Source organism: Lissotriton vulgaris, chromosome 7 (genome assembly GCF_964263255.1).
Source record: "Lissotriton vulgaris chromosome 7, aLisVul1.2, whole genome shotgun sequence".
Classification (NCBI taxonomy): domain Eukaryota; kingdom Metazoa; phylum Chordata; class Amphibia; order Caudata; family Salamandridae; genus Lissotriton; species Lissotriton vulgaris.
In genome coordinates, this window is record NC_141695.1 from 1,700,281,107 (window position 1) to 1,700,300,653 (window position 19,547).

The 19,547-nt window shown below is 44.9% G+C and overlaps 2 protein-coding genes across 7 annotated transcripts in view; one reads left to right on the forward strand and one right to left on the reverse strand.

Annotated features, from left to right (window-relative positions):
• DIDO1 (death inducer-obliterator 1) overlaps positions 1 to 10,960 on the reverse strand; it is a 286,601-nt gene extending 275,641 nt beyond the window's left edge. The window contains exon 1 of one of the 6 annotated variants that reach the window (XM_086932835.1): positions 10,806 to 10,960. The gene's annotated coding sequence lies outside the window, so the exon portion shown is untranslated. Of the gene's footprint in view, positions 1 to 10,361; positions 10,473 to 10,805 lie in introns of those variants that run through there. The other 5 variants (XM_086932836.1, XM_086932838.1, XM_086932834.1 and 2 more) reach the window with 5 other exon arrangements.
• A 473-nt stretch (positions 10,961 to 11,433) lies between these two features.
• LOC147706348 (uncharacterized) overlaps positions 11,434 to 19,547 on the forward strand; it is a 52,123-nt gene continuing 44,009 nt past the window's right edge. The window contains exon 1 of the mRNA XM_086932839.1: positions 11,434 to 12,188. Coding sequence (XP_086788965.1) covers positions 11,777 to 12,188 — 412 coding nt within the window. The 5' untranslated portion in view covers positions 11,434 to 11,776. The remainder of the gene's footprint in view (positions 12,189 to 19,547) is intronic.

Consider the following 19,547-nt stretch of genomic DNA (forward strand, 5'->3'; position numbering starts at 1 on the left):
ATTGGATCAGATAAATGTTCTTTTCTTTAATGTCTTCTTTCGTGTATCAGGTGGTAAGAGGTTATGTAGCAGATCACTCCATGGACGTGTATACTGTGTGTGTGGCACACACAATGAGTGTGCTGAAAGTATCTGTGGCCTCCGTGCCAATGCCTGCAAGATGGAAGGGGAGCAAAGGCAAAGCAGTCTCATTTCCTACAGAACGCCCCGTGCACAAGGAGGAACACAACCTTGAGACTACACCAGTGCATTAACAATGTTGGCATGCTCCATATTGGGCCACGCAAGCATCGAAGACCCCCAAACTAATACAAAGCTACCCCACGAGAAGCGAAGCAAAACAAACGTTGGCATAGCCAATAGGTCTCGCATTTGGGACCTTATAAGTGTTTAGCCATTCAACGGTTGTTGTTGCACCAAGGATATTTTTCTGGATAACCAAACACTTACAAGGTCCCGAAGGCAAGAACTATTGGCTATGCCAATGCTTGTTTAAAAAGCTATGGATTGGAAGGAAATATTGACTTTGGATGGAAATGAAAAAGGAAAAAATGTGTTCTATACGTAACCTACGCCCACGCCTACATATTTGTAGGATACGGTCTGTCACTTGCAAGAAAAACTGTTACTTTCCATTTTTTGGAGGCGTCTAATAAATTGAGATTTAAGACTTTATTTGAATTGGGCCCTGTGGCCATATTTTATATAAATATTCCTTTTCAACACACGTTCAGCCAAGCAGGAAAAAACTACCACCAAAGGGGGGTTGTTCATTTATTAATTATGTATTTGTTTATGGCTCTGGCCCCGTCACAGAAGCCTTACATTCCCTGCAACAAAACCAATCAACGGATGGGGGAGGAGTTTGGACATTAATCCTCCCCTGAGCAGGTGCTTTGCAACCCAGTGGGTAGAGTTTCCAATCGGTGGAAGACTTCAGTTTGCAGAATGCAACACTTTTCACAATATCCAATTAATGCAAGTGCCTAGAGGTTTGCAGTGCTAATAATACAGTATCTCTCAACATCGCCCATTTAACACAAGCTCCTAGTGGCTGTTCAGGTTGCAATGTCAATAACTCTGCGCTTCTCACAGCACCCAACTCAAGCAAGAGCCTAGAGGTCATTCAGCTTGTTTTGCTGATAACGCTGTATATGGAATGGCTTCCAGGCACGGCGCTTGTTGCTGTGTTTATGTGCAGATGAAATTTCTTTTACATTGATATTCCAATTTATTTTCTAATTTGGTCCTCGAGGCAAAAAAATATTTTTCCCACGCAAAAATAATTCAGTTTTGCCGACATACATTGTATCTTTCCTGATTGTACAAATCTAGCATACTTTACCGGATAACTGAAATGGTCAGGGAGGCAAAATCAATTTAAACAAGTGGGAGGGGTGCAGCTGAGAGCACGCATAGCGTTTCCCTTGCAGGAGCGAGCAGGAACCACATCTGTTCGAAAGTTAATTACAAACAGATAGTTTCAAAGCTTGCGCCCGTTTTTTGTGCAGAAATCGATTCCTAAAGTTCTCCTATGAAGCGCATGCGCGTTGCTTATGCGAGACCTAAAAAGGGAGCATGAGCATTGTGCTCCGTAGCACGAGCATTGTGCTCCGTAGCACGATTTTTTGGTCTGGCCTATATAAAACAGTAGCAGCATCGACATTCTCGAGTTTCTCAACAAGTCATACTAAAATATACATACATGCTCACACAAGTATTCGGTCAATCCCATTTATTTGATTGTTAAGTGCAATGCCAATTTTGCTTCTTCCTACTAAGCATACTGCACCGTGCAATGGGTCAACTCACTTACCTCATGTACTAAGTGACAACATTACAACCCTTTACATGCACACAACCAGTAGAAAAGAAGGAACTGTGTGTCTCGGCTGCTCAATTAAACCCGGTTTACATTTTTTTGCAAATGGCCCAAGTTTACTAAAAAAAAAAAAAAAGATCTTTTGACTGGGTGTGAGCGTTTGATTGATTCAGATGCTCCGTCCATCACCACTCCATTTTGGCCGCCATAAGTTTGGCAGGGTATGCTCAGACGTGAGTCCCTTGCTCACTTTGCCACTGGATTCAAGCAAGCCGGGCTGAAGACGGCTGGAATGCCAGAAACCGGTCCTCGGAAGCTTGTCTCCGGTCCAGGGAAGACATGGCTTGGCAGTTCGGGCTCGACTGTTCCCATGAGGCACAGGGTCAGACTGATTTGCATATAGCCATGTCTGAACTGGGGTGGCAGAGTGGGCTAAAGAACGGTGATGGATTAAACCCAGATCTTTTAACTGGGTGTGAGTGTTTGATTCAGATGCTCCGTCCATCAACACCTTTTGTACTCAAAAAAAGAGGCAGACACATTGTCTTTGCAATGCTCGTTTTACTTGCCACGTCAAACTCATCAAACCTCCAAAGAAAAAACAAGCAGTGGGAAAGCTAATAAAGAAGGCAATGGCAAGCTAGTGTTATGTTATTTTTTTTATAGGCAGCATATGACACTAAATTGAAAGGATACTTTTTGTTGCCTAAATTTATCTGCCACATATTGACAATACAAATTGAAATAAAAAAATCTACATTAAAAATAACCATTGCATTTTTTTTTAATAAAACACGTCGGTAACCCTTCTTAGTTTTAATTCACAGCACAACAAAATATGACTTACTGGTGCAAAGAAAATGTATTATTGGCTGTAATGTACTCTACCCCGAAAACAGTAAACAAAAGTCTGACAAAAAAAAGTTAAGAATAAAAAATACCAATATGGAAAGGAAGCTATGTTTGTTTTATTTCGCTCGAATTGTCACAACAAAGGAGAGGGTGAGGGGAATAATTGAATTTTTATTATTTGTTAGGATGGTGCAAACTGTCATTTCATAAAGGAATCCAAAAAATATACAGGATCGAGATATAGAAACAAATCTCAGAAGTTTGGAAACAATGTACACGAAAACTGATATGATAAACGTAAAATGTTTTTGATACCATGCGAAAATGCCAATAAAATAGTAACCGAAAAAGAATGAAGAAAAAAAGCAGTGGTATGGTATAATCCAACAGAAATTAAGTGTTTTCCTAGGCAGTGCATTAGTAAACTGGTAAATACTGTTACCCGCAGTGCAGGAGAGCAAAAGCCTGGAGTTCATTGACACGTCACCTCGTGCTGTATGCTGTGGTGAGCAGAACCAAATGTGGATGACAGTCGAGTAAACCAATGGAATAAGTAGCCTGAACAATTGCAACTAAGTATGGACCCTTTTTAGGTCGTGCCTGGGAAGCGCATGCGAGGCAGCTTGTATTCGGGTATGGGCGTGAAGCTCCACCCACATCTTTAATTGGTGTGTGTCATTGTCCTTTGGGAACTGGCTTTTCATTGGTCAATAGGCTTAGTAGTCCCCCCCTTAGTACCACTTTGTCTCATTTTGTAACCTCCCATGAGGACATCCCCAGTTACAAGTGTTGTTACTCAGTGGGCTTTAATTACAGCCTCCGAGCACTATTTGCTTATAAGTTTTTCTCCTGCCTGCTGTGGGGCACACTCACCAGCAAGTGTTAATTTTTTATAGCATGCCAGGATCGTACAATGGCGGTTGTGTCTTTGGCTTATTTGTGGCGCAAATGCAGCACTCACTTTAATGGTGGCCGCACACCTTTCCTTAGACGAGCCACGTCCAAGGTAACCGGAGCAGCCACTATTAAAGTGAACCTGCGGCGCGCCCCATACCTATCTTTCACTTTAGTGGCGGCTACGCCCCTTTATTTAGACGCTGCCCGTCTAAGGAAAGGGACGCGGCCGACATCAAAGTAAAATCGCTGCATGGGCACTTTTACAAACAAGCATTTTTAATACAATAGGTCTCGCATTTACGAAAGTTCATTAAATGCGAGACCTATTGCATTGCAAATGCTTTTTATATTACATACATGTCTGTGGAGACAGTTAAAGCTCTCTCAGTAAAGCCAAGAAAAAAATGTGGTGGGGAAATACACAAAACTCTGTACTATTAAAGATTATTTTCAGTCTGACCACCACAAATTAACATAAATATGCAAAGTTACAAGCAGGAGTTGAATTGTAGCAACGGTGTTTGCAAACTGATAAAAAGCCAGAAATACAACTATGTAATTTTGTAACACTATCACAAATAAGTCGCCCCCAGACAGACAGTTTGTCAAACAAGAAGAAGGAAAAGCGGTAAAAATCAACAAGACATAGAAAGGCAGCTTTTACACCAGGACAGTGTCTTGTAGACTTTGTGACCAGGTCAGGAGGTTACCTAATCTCTCAGTTATTATGGAAGGAGATAAGTAATAATACAAAGGCACTACCATGGATTTTTCTTAAAGAGGCTATAGAAGAGTTTGCACTCACCGCAATTTGGAATAATACCATAACTAACGCTTCCTTTAAGAAAATAATTAATAGAACGTCAAATCAACTATCAATTTTAAATGATAAAGATAGTCTGACAAAAAGAAAACATGCCTGGACAATAATAAATGGATATAAAACAAAGAAGGTTCAAGACTATTTAGAAATACCATGGTCAGGAAACAACAAACAAATCCTTCTAAAAGCAAGATTTGGAATCCTTCCGGGAAACTGTCACCTCCCGCCTTGGAAAATCTCTGAAAGGAGTTTAATATGTAGACTATGTAACAACGGAAAGGAGAATATTGTCCACTTGCTCTGTATTTGTCCGGGACTACGAAATGAAAGGACAAAACTACTCAAAGTCCCTTTTATTGTTCGCGGAATACGATCATGTAGGCAAGCCCTGAAATGTTGTCTTCAATCAAATGATATAGCCATGAATGCTACCTTTGTAAAATTTTTATTAATGGTAAAAACAAAATTAGTAGACTAAGTCCTAAATGAAGTATACTAAGGATATATTTTAATGAATTTTATGATGAAAGTTTTATTGGTTTTATACTAAAAGTATTTTTGTAACTGTATATTGTAAGATTTTAAATAATCAAACAATAAAGTAATTTACTCACAGGTCAGGAGGTTATGGGGTTCAGCAGAACTACTGTCATCAGAAAAGGTGGACAGGCTGGTCAGTGAAGCATGCTTTACTTCCAAACCACGTTAGACCATCACACACGAGAATACAAATTGTGAACTGTCTGGTCTACGATGTAGAGGTTGACTTGCGATATCACCTCATTTTTGCGACCAGAACATAACAAGGCTTGTCTGTTATAGTGACCAGAGATATCACTCAAAGGATTATTCCTCTCCTAACTTTGTTGCAAGCTTTCTACATGCATCCTTTTTTCTCTCCACAAGATAGATCTACCATCTATGGATCCAAAATGTATCTAGGTTCTTTTGTTGTGCCCCATGGCTTCAACAAGGGCATCAGAGTGAACACTGTAACACAGAGGGTAGGGCCTTGTTAGTGAATGGATTGAGGGGGTCAGTACCGGTTGGTTGAAAAGCAAAAAGGGACTTAAGAGGCATGTGGATTGACCGAAGTAGGCTGTGACATCAAACAACAAAGCAATCAATAAAAGCATATCAGTCCAATAGTAGGTCTTAAATGCCCCTGTTTAAGTGGTGTGCTACATGAATCCGCTATTGGATATGATGTTTATTAAATCATTCATTACTTAAAACAATGACTAACTGCCCTCGGATAGTGAAAATAATTGCAACTGGGGGCCCTTTAGGGAAACTGTGTAGGGAAGAGATCAAGATACAATTTACAGCGGAGGCCCTCCCACTGATAAGTTACAGGTTCGTACCATGCTAAGAATGATCACCAAGGGCAATCCTTGCAAAGGACAGACGACTACCCAGAGCAAGGAGGCTAGATGGGATGCCCCCTAGTTCCACATTTCAAATATGGCAGCAGACTTAAATCAACGCTAATGATGCAATTTTACCCAAGGAAGCATCCTTCCGAACAGTGCTTGATTAATAAAACGCGAAATAAGTGATTTCGTCCAGTGTCGAAACTGATGTCCGTCCATCATGGGTTCTAACCCCAACTCTGGAAATTCTCCAACGAAAATGCTGAGCAAGTCTAGTTTTATGCCTCATATACACGTAGTAAAAACAAACTATGTTATAGAAAAAAATACCTTTGTACAATACAAGTTATTTTTTACACGGTTAATTAAAACCTAAATCATTAAAACCATATAAAAATTCTAGTAATCTAAAACCATTTACACAATACAAAAATCAAGAAAGTGACCATCATTGGCTGGATTAAAATGTTCTACCACCAAATATACAAATAAGATGTTCCTAAAAGAACACTTAGCGTTACTGTATGCCTTAGGATATCCTGTGTGCAGAGTAGCAAACTATTAAAAATACAATTCCAAACTCAGCTCTGCCTTAGTTATTTGCATTTCAGAATATATCCACCTGGCCAACTTGCAATAGTAAAAGTCATTCGTAAAGTGCGCATTTTCAATTCAGAGGTATGGTATAATTATGCCTCTTTGAGTACATCTAGCACAGATGCAAAAATAATCACCCCTTCCAAGTGCGTATTAATAGCTCGGAGGAACAATCTTATTCGCCCATCTAGATTTTCCCACATGTAGGAGCCTTTCTGGCTGCCCTTTCCTGCAGTTCCCTGTGTACAGACATTGACATTCGTCTGGCTTCCATTTATGCTAGTGTTCAGCAGGTTCTTCATTAAGCATCTGGATTGCGAGTTGCCGCTGCTAATTTTCTTTCTACCTCGTTGAAGAACCTCACAAAACAGCAATTTAGTTGGAGAGCCTTAGGAGCGCAGCATGCCTGTTTGTTCAGATTCCTCTTTGATTAAAGAGAGGCCGTCGCATGGTTCTTCGATCGTTTATTAACTTCTTGCAGCTACATATTAAATTAAATACTGCAGCTCTTCTCTCCCAGTCCTGCATAAGCGGCAGCAGATCCTAGCTGAACTGCGCTTCCAGGGCGTTTGGTGTAGCGCAAAGGTATGATGTCTAAACAACACCTTAAATGTTTTCTTAGCTGCGCCGGTGAGCCCCACATGGAAGTAGGGTTGTAGTATTTTTGCACAGTAACTGCAAACAAAGAAAAAAAACCGCAGCAGGTGCATCTCTTCCCCACAAAGGCTCACTCCCATAAGTTATTGTTGGTATGTTTTGCGTGTATTACCCGGAGCAGGGGGTAACAGTTGAACAGGCCACATTCTTACTCAGATTTTTTTTTAACTAGAACTAGAGCACTCCCTTTCCTCCGAAGAGTTTCTGTGATTTCAATGATCTGTTTAGTCTATGATGACCTCTAAATATTTAATATTCCGTTACTGACTCCAGACGTTGGTTAGCCAAATATCAGCATAGTTCTCTTCTTTTCATGTTGTTTACCGACATTGTTTATGTTTTCTTCCAGTTAATCTTCAGGTCATTTCCTACCAAACAGGCATGCATAACATCAAAGAAGTGTTGTAGTCTAACTGGAGTGCAACTTATTAACACAAATATCACCGTGATAGAGGAGACCAGAGACAACCATTCCACCCAGCTTCCGGACGTGAGAGTTGCAGCTGCCCAGTCTTGATGTCCGGTGAGTCAGGAATACGTTAAACAGAGCAGGGGCAAGGACACACCCCTGCTTCTGCCTTTGGTAATTGTAATGGTTGTGGTTCTAATTGGTTTACAGAATCCACTGATTTAGCGGGATAAGACAAGACTTGCCAGTGGCCCAGGATGTTAATTCCTCCAAGATGGTGCCAGCTAAGTGTTGTGCCTCGCTAGAACAAGCGATACAAGACTATAAAACAAACATTCTTGATAATTGAATATCTACTTTGCTCCAAGACAGGACACAATCTCCTTGAATTCAGATCCCAAGTGAGCTCTAAAGCCTAATTGTATCTCTCTGGTACACAATGCTGCATCAGCTGTATGACCTCTACTAAAGGATCAGGATTCCAAGGATGGAATCTTGCCACAGGTCGAATAAACCTGACGAAGATGGCAAAATCTGTTTTAAAGAATCCCTACAAAGTGTAATAGATTCATTAAAACCTGGGTCATTTGAGCAAATTTTGACTTGCTTTAGAGTAAATCCATTAAACCATTTTCAAATCTACCACCTACCAGGACCACCACATTATGGTTTTATGTATCGATCAACAGCATCAAGGACTTGGGACATCAATTCACACCGAGGGAACAAGGCACTCTAATGACACCATGGTGATATCAGGAAATTATGTTGCTTTGTATTAATGAGTCCATTAACTTACTAAAGAAACTTGCTGATTTCACATTGCTAAAGGAGAAAACTATCATATGTTACCTCAAACAACCAAGACCAGACCACTCGCCTACACAGATTTACATCACTGAAAAGAAAAAATGACAGTGAAAAAAAAAAAAATCACTTTACCGACGATATGGAAATGAATAGAAGACACTTAGTTGGCCAAAGCAATGGCAATAAAACCCTGACAATTGGAAAGCCATTATTGTGCGAATGCAATTATCAAAAATAAATGGTTCAATTTGCAAAAGCAATTAATAAAATAAAAAATGTACACAACTTAATTAACCATGTATACAATTTCACCAGAAAGCGCTGCTCTGACTCCAGGAGTGAGAGGGGATAAAAAGAGGAAGTTAGTTGCAAGGTGGGACAACCTGCAACACATGCTGACACCCCATTTCTATCTATATATATATATATATATATATATATATATATATATATATATATATATATATATATATATATAGAAATGGGGTGTCAGCATGTGTTGCAGGTTGTCCCACCTTGCAACTAACTTCCTCTATATATATATATATATATATATATATATATATATATATATATATATATATATATATCTCAATACATCCTCTACCGCCACTCTGACACCGAAAAGAACCCTTCTAGACTCTTCCCTCGCCTACCCATCACTGCATCATCTTGAACCTCTTTTACTAGTCAGATCTCCCAAGCAAGAGTTTCTAAACCCATCCCTCGTGTATCCCCAAGACTCAACTGATACCTCATCTTTTTACCTAATCCACTTGTACTCTTTCCCCCATTTCTCTTCTGCTCATTCAAAACCTCCTCATACTGCTATGATCTCAAAATAAAAAAAGTTATAGATCTGAACATCTACCCTTTTCAATTAAACTAACAGAATCACACGTCCACCGCCCACATTAATTTCATATTGCCCAATACTAATTTACCACTAATCCTCATTGGCCACGCCAGGAATAGTAAGCACTTTATAAATGCAATCACTTATATACATACACGCAGATATGTATATATACAAACACACACGTTCTCGTTTAGGCAGACAGTGTGAGGTCTTAAAATGTGCAGAATGTATGTGTATTTTTAATGATTTTTGTACTTGACTCGTTATTAATTTTACAATGGTGTATCAGTTTAAAGAGGCATAAAACGTGGAATTCCATTTAGTTAGTTAACACAGTCCATGTCAGATTATTATAAAAAGGAAACCAATAAATCAAGTACGAAAATCCTTAAAGATGGAGTCAATTTCGATAGCTCAGGAGTACTCAAACATGGTCTTCCAAAATTTAAATTGAGAAGTGATAGGGACGGGGCACTGTATTTTAATATGCGTGAGTTCAGCATGGACAGCTGGATGAACAGGTTAATAATTTATCAAGACTCGGTTCAACACGACAGTCTTTAAACCACTTCAGTAACGTACCCCACGTTAAGAACACTAAAGAACAAGACAGACTCCTCTATTCTGACATTAACACTTGCCTTAGCCTTTCCCAAAGAATTACATAGACGACCCCCCCCCCCAAACACCACAAAAGGACCTTGTGGGTCCATCACCTCCTCCTCCAAACTCCGTCAGATGCAACCTCTTCCGTCAACTCCAACAAGTCATTCAATAGACCTCACGAGTTCCACCCCCTTTCAACAGATCCACCCATGCAATACGAGACACTAGAAGATCATCCCCATCCAAAGGGCTATACCAAATCCTTAAATGTTGACCTCTTCCAACAGGCCCAGCCGATCGATCGTCTTCCTCCCGACAGACCGAACAGAATGCATCCCATCTTCCTCCTTCGGCGGACCGCCCCAGATGTACCCCATCCCGACACAGCCCATAGGATTAACTACAAAAATCACACACCAGCTATATATTCCTACAACACAATCCTACAGTTTCGCCCGTATCGACAAAGATCTGACGTCCTTAAGTACACGTGACGTGAATCCAACCAGATTAATTTCCCTGGACCACATCCAAGTTTCACGCCACGGTTTCCCTCTCCCTCGCCAACAAAAGCCTACGATTGACAGACCCATTGGAGTATCAACCCCAGCATATCATGTATAAACCACTAGCCCAACCGAAGGCGATCCACTCACCTGTCGTTACCCAGCGATTTCAGCCGCCAGTGCTCCATGCTGCGCAACCCTACCGCCGCTCCGGGCCCATCGGGCTGTTTACTTTCCAGAGCCCGGTCTCCATGGAGTCCCGCGGGCCATTGCTACGTCACAGAGGCGGACGAGCGACAAGGCGCCCCACCCAACCGCCCCCCCCCCCCCTCACCGACGCGCCTTCAACGAGCCTCTGCCACCTCCATAACGCAGAAAAATCGGGAGTTAGTGCTTCGGTCTCCCAGCGTCCAGGGGCAATCAACTCCCTCAACCTCACCTGACCAACCACACCTTAAGTTTTTCTACCGGGCACTCCGGTCGCCATTTTATCACTTCGGCCGCCATCTTCCGTGAGATGTCCGGGCCCCTGACTCTCTCTCCCGGTCAACCTGTGACACCGCCGAGGTCACATAGCTGCACCCGCGCTCTTACCTAATCCGTGTCCAGCTCGGACGTGTCTAAAACCGCGCAGAGATCAGTGGGCCGTTAGCTGGATTTCAGAAGGGCAGCAGCTCCGCAGAGCATCCTGGCTGCCTCGCGCTCAACGTGCTTTGCCACGCGTACGTCATGACGCCACCCTACGCAATAGGTGCGGTGAAGCAACAGACGCTAGGGAAGAGGCGGTAGCAGGGTCTGTCAAGTGGTGCAGATAGAGCGAGACCGGTATATGTCACAGCCATCTTGCAATGAAAGCCAGTGTTAGTTTTAATCAATGTTATAGGTATTTTCGTCTAAAAATGAATGAAATTCAGGGAAGCAGAAATACAAGCTTGCCCATTTAAGCATGGGACGTTTTGGAAAAAACTCTAAACCTGAAATTAATGCTTATTCTTCAAACTATTTTATGTGCGATTGTGCTGAAGTTTTACGTACAAAAATTCATTAGTAGTCAGTGGTCTTTCAAATGTTTATTGTTTTTTTTAAAAGAGATTTCATTATACTTTACTTTTTGATGGCTATTTGTAGGTAAAGGGCCCCTGTGCATTTAAAGATGGCTGCTAATCATGGCCATGTAGTTCATTCGGAGCTGGGCGGATCTACCGGTCCTTTATCTGTTCTTGGCACTGAAATCTGCAAGAGCAAGGCAGGGCGGCCTTACGGTATCATGGCTGATGTGGTGCAAAGAGTGTGAGTGCGTGGCCCTGTTAAAGCAATCTCACAACATACCTTAAAGGGGTATGAAACAATGGTGGATATTTTCAAGAACGTGTGGTAATTATCGCAAAATTAGCTTAACGCAACTCTTCACATCGCAGTGTATCGGGGGAAAATAACGCTGTGTTAACCTTGTATTCTCAACACTGCGGTACCATGCAATAGGCTCAGGATAAAGCGTCAAATGTCCACGATAAAGTCACCGGGACGGCGATAAAAAAGCAAACCCCAACGTGAAAAAAGTTGTGATGGGCCCAGCGAGGTCAGGGAAGGGCAAGGACAAGAAGAGTAGGAAGAAGCGGTTCAGTCCGCAGGAAAACAGGATCCTGATAACGGAGGTGGTAAAACACCATCAACGACTGTTCGTCACCGCCACTGTGTCATTGGCAACAAAAAATGGAATCTGGCAGTCCATCGTGGACAAGGTGAATGCAGTCGGAGTGCTGAAGAGGACAATTCAAGAGGTCAAGAGGCGCTGGAATGATGTCAAGCGCAAAACCCAGCAGAAACTCGCCAACAACCGGAAGGCAGCAATGCAGACTGGAGGTGGGAGTCCTGCGCCACAGGAGGAGATGGAGGAAATGGTGTCCACAGTCATCAATGGAGAGACGGTGGCAGGAGTTGGGGGACCAGACACTGCTCAACATGACTGGCATCAGGGTGAGTAACAACCAGGGACTGGTGGGAAGGGGGGAGATGGGTACAATGGCACACATGCACAATTAAGTAGAGCATATCTGCCGACAAACCATGCCACAGACCCCAACACCAACCTAGAGACCAATGTACCCAAGTCTGCAACATGAAAGCACTGTATAAGCACAGAAGTTAAAGGCACACCGCATGAAAGGGAGAAGGGGCTGCAAAATAAGAGCTGCAGGGGCTACTCCCCCAAAAAGCAGGACACACACAGACAACAGGCAGAGCACATCAACATTGAGAACAATGTGGTACAAACCGCAACACGCACACAATAGAATAGAGGACACAACAGGTGCGTGTAGAAATTGCGCAAGCACATTTGGCAATGCAGGAAAAAGTGAGATGATGTACAAGTACTAACAGACATCCGTGATGGTGTCGAAATGTCCACTGTCCCGCATCAAATATGCAGCTCCTCCCAACTCTGGAGTGGTGTGGCTCACTGGTTAGAGGCGGCAGACCCGGAAGCAGAGGACGGCCCGGGACCAGGGTTCAATTCCCGACGCGGCAGAGTCGTGGACCAGCGTCAGCGGACTCAATAATTCTCGCCTCGGTGCCCACTCTAACCAGGGATCACACTCGGCAACTCTGGGCATTAGCTTGCCTCATCTCCACAACGGCCCCCCACATACGCCGGGGATGCCTGGTTTCACCTTGGAGATACCCAGTAGGGACCATCTCACAGGAAAAGCCAGGACGGGTTCCCCAGCGGTCTACAGCGCGGAGATACCCCATGTGGGGTGATTCAGGCGCTTTACAAGACCATTACATTACATTTTACATTACAAACAGTCTCAATGTAGAAAGACAACAGGATAGAAATTGTTTGCTTAGTAGGGGTTAGTGGAGACCTACAGATAAACAAGCATTAGAAATGCAATAGGTCTCGCAGCATTAGAGTTAGTGCTTTTAGAATTGTTTATGGGTTTTTTTGTAAATCTTTAGCATGAGGTTGAGGGTGAGTGAGGGTGAGGGGTTGAGGGTGAGTGAGGGTGAGGCTGAGGGGTTGAGGGTGAGGGTGAGTGAGGGGTTGAAGGTGAGGGGTTGAGGGTGAGTGAGGGTGAGGGGTTGAGGGTGGGTGAGGGGTTGAGGGTGAGGGGTTGAGGGTGAGGGTGAGTGAGGGTGAGTGAGGGTGAGGGTGAGTGAGGGTGGGTGAGGGTGAGGGTGAGTGAGGGTGGGTGAGTGTGAGTGAGGGTGAGTGGGGGTGAGTGTGGGTGAGTGTGGGTGAGGGTGAGGGATTGAGGGTGAGGGGTTGAGGGTGAGTGAGGGTGAGGGGTTGAGGGTGAGTGAGGGTGAGGGGTTGAGGGTGAGTGAGGGTGAGGGGTTGAGGTTGAGGGGTTGAGGGTGAGGGGTTGAGGGTGAGGGGTTGAGGGTGGGTGAGGGGTTGAGAGTGAGTGAGGGTGAGGGTGAGTGAGGGTGAGGGGTTGAGGGTGAGTGAGGGTGAGGGGTTGAGGGTGAGTGGGGGTGAGTGAGGGTGAGTGAGGGTGAGGGGTTGAGGGTGAGTGAGGGTGAGGGGTTGAGGGTGAGTGAGGATGAGGGGTTGAGGGTGGGTGAGGGTGAGTGAGGGTGAGTGTGAGTGAGGGTGAGTGAGGGTGAGTGAAGGTGGGTGAGGGGTTGAGGGTGATTGAGGGTGAGGGGTTGAGGGTGAGTGAAGGTGAGGGTGAGTGAGGGTGAGGGGTTGAGGGTGAGTGAAGGTGAGGGTGAGGGTGAGTGAGGGTGAGGGGTTGAGGGTGGGTGAGGGGTTGAGGGTGAGTGAGGGTGAGTGAGGGTGAGGGGGTGAGGGTGAGTGAGGGTGAGGGGTTGAGGGTGAGGGTGGGTGAGGGTGAGTGAGGGGTTGAGGGTGAGTGAGGGTGAGTGAGGGTGAGGGGTTGAGGGTGAGGGGTGAGGGTGAGGGGGTGAGGGGTTGAGGGTGAGTGAGGGTGAGGGTGAGGGGTTGAGGGTGAGTGAGGGTGAGGGTGAGTGAGGGTGGGTGAGGGTGAGGGTGAGTGAGAGTGAGGGTGAGTGAGAGTGAGGGTGAGTGAGGGGTTGAGGGTTAGGGGTTGAGGGTGAGTGAGGGTGAGGGGTTGAGGGTGAGGGTGGGTGAGGGTGAGTGAGGGTGAGTGAGGGTGAGGGGTTGAGGGTGAGTGAGGGTGAGTGAGGGTGAGGGGGTGAGGGTGAGTGAAGGTGAGGGTGAGTGAGGGTGAGGGGTTGAGGGTGAGTGAGGGTGAGGGTGAGTGAGGGTGAGGGGTTGAGGGTGAGGGGTTGAGGGTGAGTGAGGGTGGGTGAGGGGTTGAGGGTGAGTGAGGGTGAGGGGTTGAGGGTGAGTGAGGGTGAGTGAGGGTGAGGGGTTGAGGGTGAGTGAGGGTGAGGGTGAGTGAGGGTGAGGGTGAGTGAGGGTGAGGGGTTGAGGGTGAGGGGTTGAGGGTGAGGGTGAGTGAGGGTGAGGGGTTGAGGGTGAGTGAGGGTGAGGGGTTGAGGGTGAGTGAGGGTGAGGGTACATGCTTTTCACTTTCTTCAAAGGTTGTCCGTGCATCAAGGGTAGTTGACTGAACTTTAAGTATAATAATTGTACGTACTCTTCGGTGGCATTGAGCTCACACCCTCGAATGGTCTTCGGTAGTATTGTTTCCTGTAGAATTCTATTTCCTGCTTATAAAGCAGTGGTATGTGCATGTGAAAGTCGGAGAGTTGGAGGCGGTTAAGGAAATGCAGAACATTCAGCAAAAGTAATGGGAAACCATTTTTATCTTGAAACTGTTTTTAACCGACAGTCTTTTATTCCTAATCATAGATGAGTGGGAGTAATACAGGGACTGGAGCAGCAGCGCCTCAGTTTGGATTGGTGTGGCAGGCAGGAGAAAGTCAGGAGAGGGAGGAGGGGGAACTGCTTGAGAAATGAAATTAAAAGCGGCCGGGCGGGAAATGCTCTCGGTAGCATTTGTGTGAAGCAGGGGGCGGGAGCAGCCTTTGATGTGCGGATAATTAGGGGAGGAGTAGCCAGGAGATCCAAGCTGGGGAACAGATGGCTGGCGCGATGAGACTGACACAGTAAAGACATTACGGTGAGGCCGGAAACTGTCCACTCGCAGAGTCCATTTATCTCTCCAGGTCTTCATTAGACATGTGCCTTTGAGACCAGTGTTTTACAAAGGATTCTCTGGAGCTGCTGCGCATAAGCAGGAGTGTGGCTGTTGTTGTTGCGAAGGCACATGATCTATCCTGCTGAATAAATCCATTGGCAAGACAAGATTAAATCTGTTAGCTTTCTTCCTGTTGTATGCTAGTCACATACCCTGCCAGGGGCGGAAACTCTTATAAAACAAGTTATACCTCAAAGAACTCCCTTTCTTGACTTTATGTGAAGGGCTAAAACTAATGGGCATGAGGAGCCAACTGGCATGCAGGTGGTGGCGGCGCAGTGGGGCACCTCTCCTTGTGAGAGAAAAAGGGGGTTGTTAATTGCTGGATGATAAGCTGGATCACGTGATAGCGGCTTGAAGTCAAATCAAAGTCAGAAAGTTGAAAGAGCGCCTCTGCTGCTGTTGTTTCCCCTCTCTTCACACGCGACGCTGCTGTGCTGCCTGTGGACGCACAGAAGCGAAGGCTGCAGCTGGGGGCTGCGGGGGAGAGGCGGGGGCGCTGTCACTGGAGAGAGGGGTGAACAGAGAATGGGAGAGTGTGGCAGATGGAATGTCGGTGAGGGAAGGGGGCAGGCAGGTTACTAGCAGAAAGGTGCGGTGTTACTGTTACGGAGGAGAGTGTGACAGGGGCCAGAGTGGAAAGGGCTGACAGGCGGGAAGGAGAGTGTGCCAAGGACTATTGGACAGAGAGCGCAGTAGTGGAGAAGAAAAAGAGTGATCAAGAAAGATAAACTGAGAAGGAAAAAGAGACAAGTAGGAAATCATTAGAACGTGAGCAAGGTGAGAAGTGTATTGTTGTGAACACATGAGTGACTGACATGAATACTACAATAAAGTTGAAGAGTAATACAAAAACAAAATAGTAAGAGATAGAGATGGCATGTGCCGGACTTCAAATACAGTACAGTATTGATCAATTCTAAACGGTACCAAGTGAGTAGCGTTTCAGCAACAGGGTGGACGTGGCAAGTGTAGCACGAATCCTGAGATAGGTCGGAAAACAGATTACAATGCAATGAAAGAGGCAATAGATAAAATTATATCCATCCGTACTATGGGAGCGTACCATAAAATAGAAGGTACATTCGGAAGGGAATGACATGGGTAAAAGGTGATTCAAAAACACCCGCGCTTCTAACGTGTAAACACTAATGGGTGTCAGAGGTTCATACTTAAGACATATGCAAATGTAAACAGGCAAATTAGGTCTGATATGAAAGCAATACCGCGTGGTTAAACAACATACATCACAGAAAACGGCTAAAAAGACTTGTCCGGTAGGCATAATAATGCGTGATGTCATTATAGCCTTCAGTAGTACAAAAATAGTGTGGGCGCTTCGTGTAAAACAGCAAGTGATACTGTGAAGCAAATAACATGGGTGGCAGGTGAATCCAACATGACGTTGTCCAACAACAATTAAAACTGCTAGGAATCCCTGATATGAAAGTAAATCATGTGCAGATATAAATAACTGGGTGCCACTGATTCAAAGGATGACTCTGTGCAAATATAAACAGGGAGATGAGTCTGACATAAAAAACAATGTGCAGCGTGGTAATGCTGCAAAAATCACGGTGGTCGGCTATTGAAGACAAAAACTGGTAGGCAAAATGGTCCGTGAATGTAAAAACCGGCGCAGTAGAAACCACAAAGAGGTGATTGCGTAAGAAAAAAGATGCTGAGGAAGGACGGGGTGTGTGACAAGGGAGGGAAGGACATAAGATGGAAAGAAAGAAAACTGTGGGTAGATGAGAAAAAGTGAGAGAAAAAGATAGGAGAAAGGGACGACAGCGAATAGTGGTTACAATGAGGTTCGGAGAGAAGAAAGGTAATTTAAAGGGAAAAAAGAAGGAAGAAAAAGAATTACGCATTGAGAGAAGGAAACTGTGGAGTACAGGGAAAGAAGAAGTAAGCCCTGAAGTGAGAGAAGGACTGTCATAGGGAGGATGAGGAAGACGAGGCAGACTGAGGCAGCTGGAGAATAGTGGAACGTGAGAGAGTGATGCGTGGGCAGAGAGAAGGCAGGCTGGAGAGGGAGGGGGTGGGATGCCTAAACAAGTTAAAAGGAGACTAAAGTGAAAGTACGGCCGGCAGGCCGTGAATAATTAGGGGGTGACAAATGCGCTGCAAGGGCTGCCTTTGATGTGGTAATGCGAGGCAGGCAGGCAGGCGGCTGGTGGCATTGTGCACGCGCTTCATGCACTGCAAGGAATCGCCAGCCAGTGGTGGTGTGGATAAAGACTGGATAAGCCCCTATATAGCTTGCCAGCTGTGCTGCGCACAACAGGCGAGCCCTAAAAAAGACTCTACGGGTATTCACAGATCCGTACAGTCAATGCTTGCTGTACCTGACCTGATGAAGATTCAGTCTGGGTTTTCACGTTGTTCTATCTGCAGCAAGCATGGACGACGCTGAACTGCTGCCTCGTGTCTCGCAGTTCACCAGCTCACGGTCCTCAGCCCCCACTGGTCCCCGTTGATTTTTTCTTCCACACGGGGGCTCGTAAAATCATCTTTGACCGAGACGGGGACCAGCTGAGTCTCCGCCCCCGCAGTGGTCAGAGCGGGTTGAGCGGCAGTTGAGCAGCGGGAACAAAGCAGAAGGCAGGAGGCAGAAAGCGGAGAATAGGGGACAAATGGAGAACTGAGAACGGTGACAGAGGGAAGCAGACTGAACGGCAACTGCAACCCCGTCTTTTTGCCCCGCAGAAGCAGCTTGGTGGTCTGAGACCGGGTGTGGATTGCGGGTGTGGCCAGTGGGCTCAAGGATAATTGGTGTTACAACAAACTGGGGATCCCGCCGGAACTTAGGAAACCTTCCAAGGTCCCCAACCTCATTAGGTACTGTTCTGCCTCACGTCTGCATCGTGTCTGCCTCATAGTTGCCTCATAGCCTCATAGCTGCTTCAGCATTGAAGTTAAAGTATCGTTGGCTGGCTTGTTTGCTTGTCTGCCTGCTACCAATTCTTCACAACCTACAATCCATAGCCCATAACTCATTAAATCGTCATTTATTGCTACACTGTGAGATCTAGTCGCATAAGGGGTCAAGCGCAACTGTCATTTCAAGAACAGTTACAAAAAAGGCGAAGAGTTGCCAGGAAAATGCTAACTCGCTCCAAAAAGAATACCAAGGAGGCAAATGAGTCTGCCAACAAGAGTGTGTTGGGCAAAAATGGGTTAAGAACAAGCCCGAGGGCTGCCCTGGGGACTGTGGGGCAAAGTAGTAACCCACTCTCTGTTAGAGGAGGAGGAGGTTGACCACCTCTTCCCAACCAAGTATTAAGTATTTCTTTATACAGAAGGGTGTTGTCCAAAATGAATGCAATGGTGATGCTAAACCGCCCCCCATATTGGTAATTTCGAAAACAGATCCCAGGGAGGAGTTGAGAGAGAGTGGAAACCAAGTATTCTGCTCTATAAAATCAATATAACCAGTCAAATTAAACCCAAACATATCTTCTGCGAAAAAATCACAGTACAAAATGGTAGTCAATGCTCTCAAGTCCATGCTGTCCCAACCAACGAGTATATTAAGGTGGGGACAACCAAAGGGATGACGCGGCTCGTGCGAAAGTTGAACACCAGACAGCGGACACTTTCCTGGACTTTTCAAGTTGCTCCACGCTCTTGAATAACAGTGATGCCTCTGTTATCTGTATGGGTGATGTGCTGGTTAACAAAGTGTCACAAGGCGTTTTGATACCTGGGATGCCTGCATTTGGGCTTGACGAGAAAAGTGTGAAACCAGGATCACCTATTTTTGAGATAACAAATAATAAGAATATATTAGGCATATTTGGTCCAGTAATATGTGATGATGAACAGACTCCGGATTATCATGCAATTTTAATTCCTGTAAAAAATGAAATTACAAATAACCATCAGGGTGCTCATATTTTAGGCCAAGTTGATATATCACTGAATCCGGTTGATCCTATTCCTGGTAAGCCTAACAATTCACTAAACCATGCTGACCTTTCATTTCTGTACAAATATGATGTTTTACCCAATGTTGATGCACATACTACAATGAATAGAAGTGCTAATGATATTGGTGTATGGAAAAGTTTGCTAAACACAATGAATGTTATAACAAGCGCACCTGACTTCCACTCAAATAAACTTGAAATTCAGGTGGATCTTTTAAATACTTTAGCAGTCTATGTGGCTGGTATTTACTCAAAACTACAAA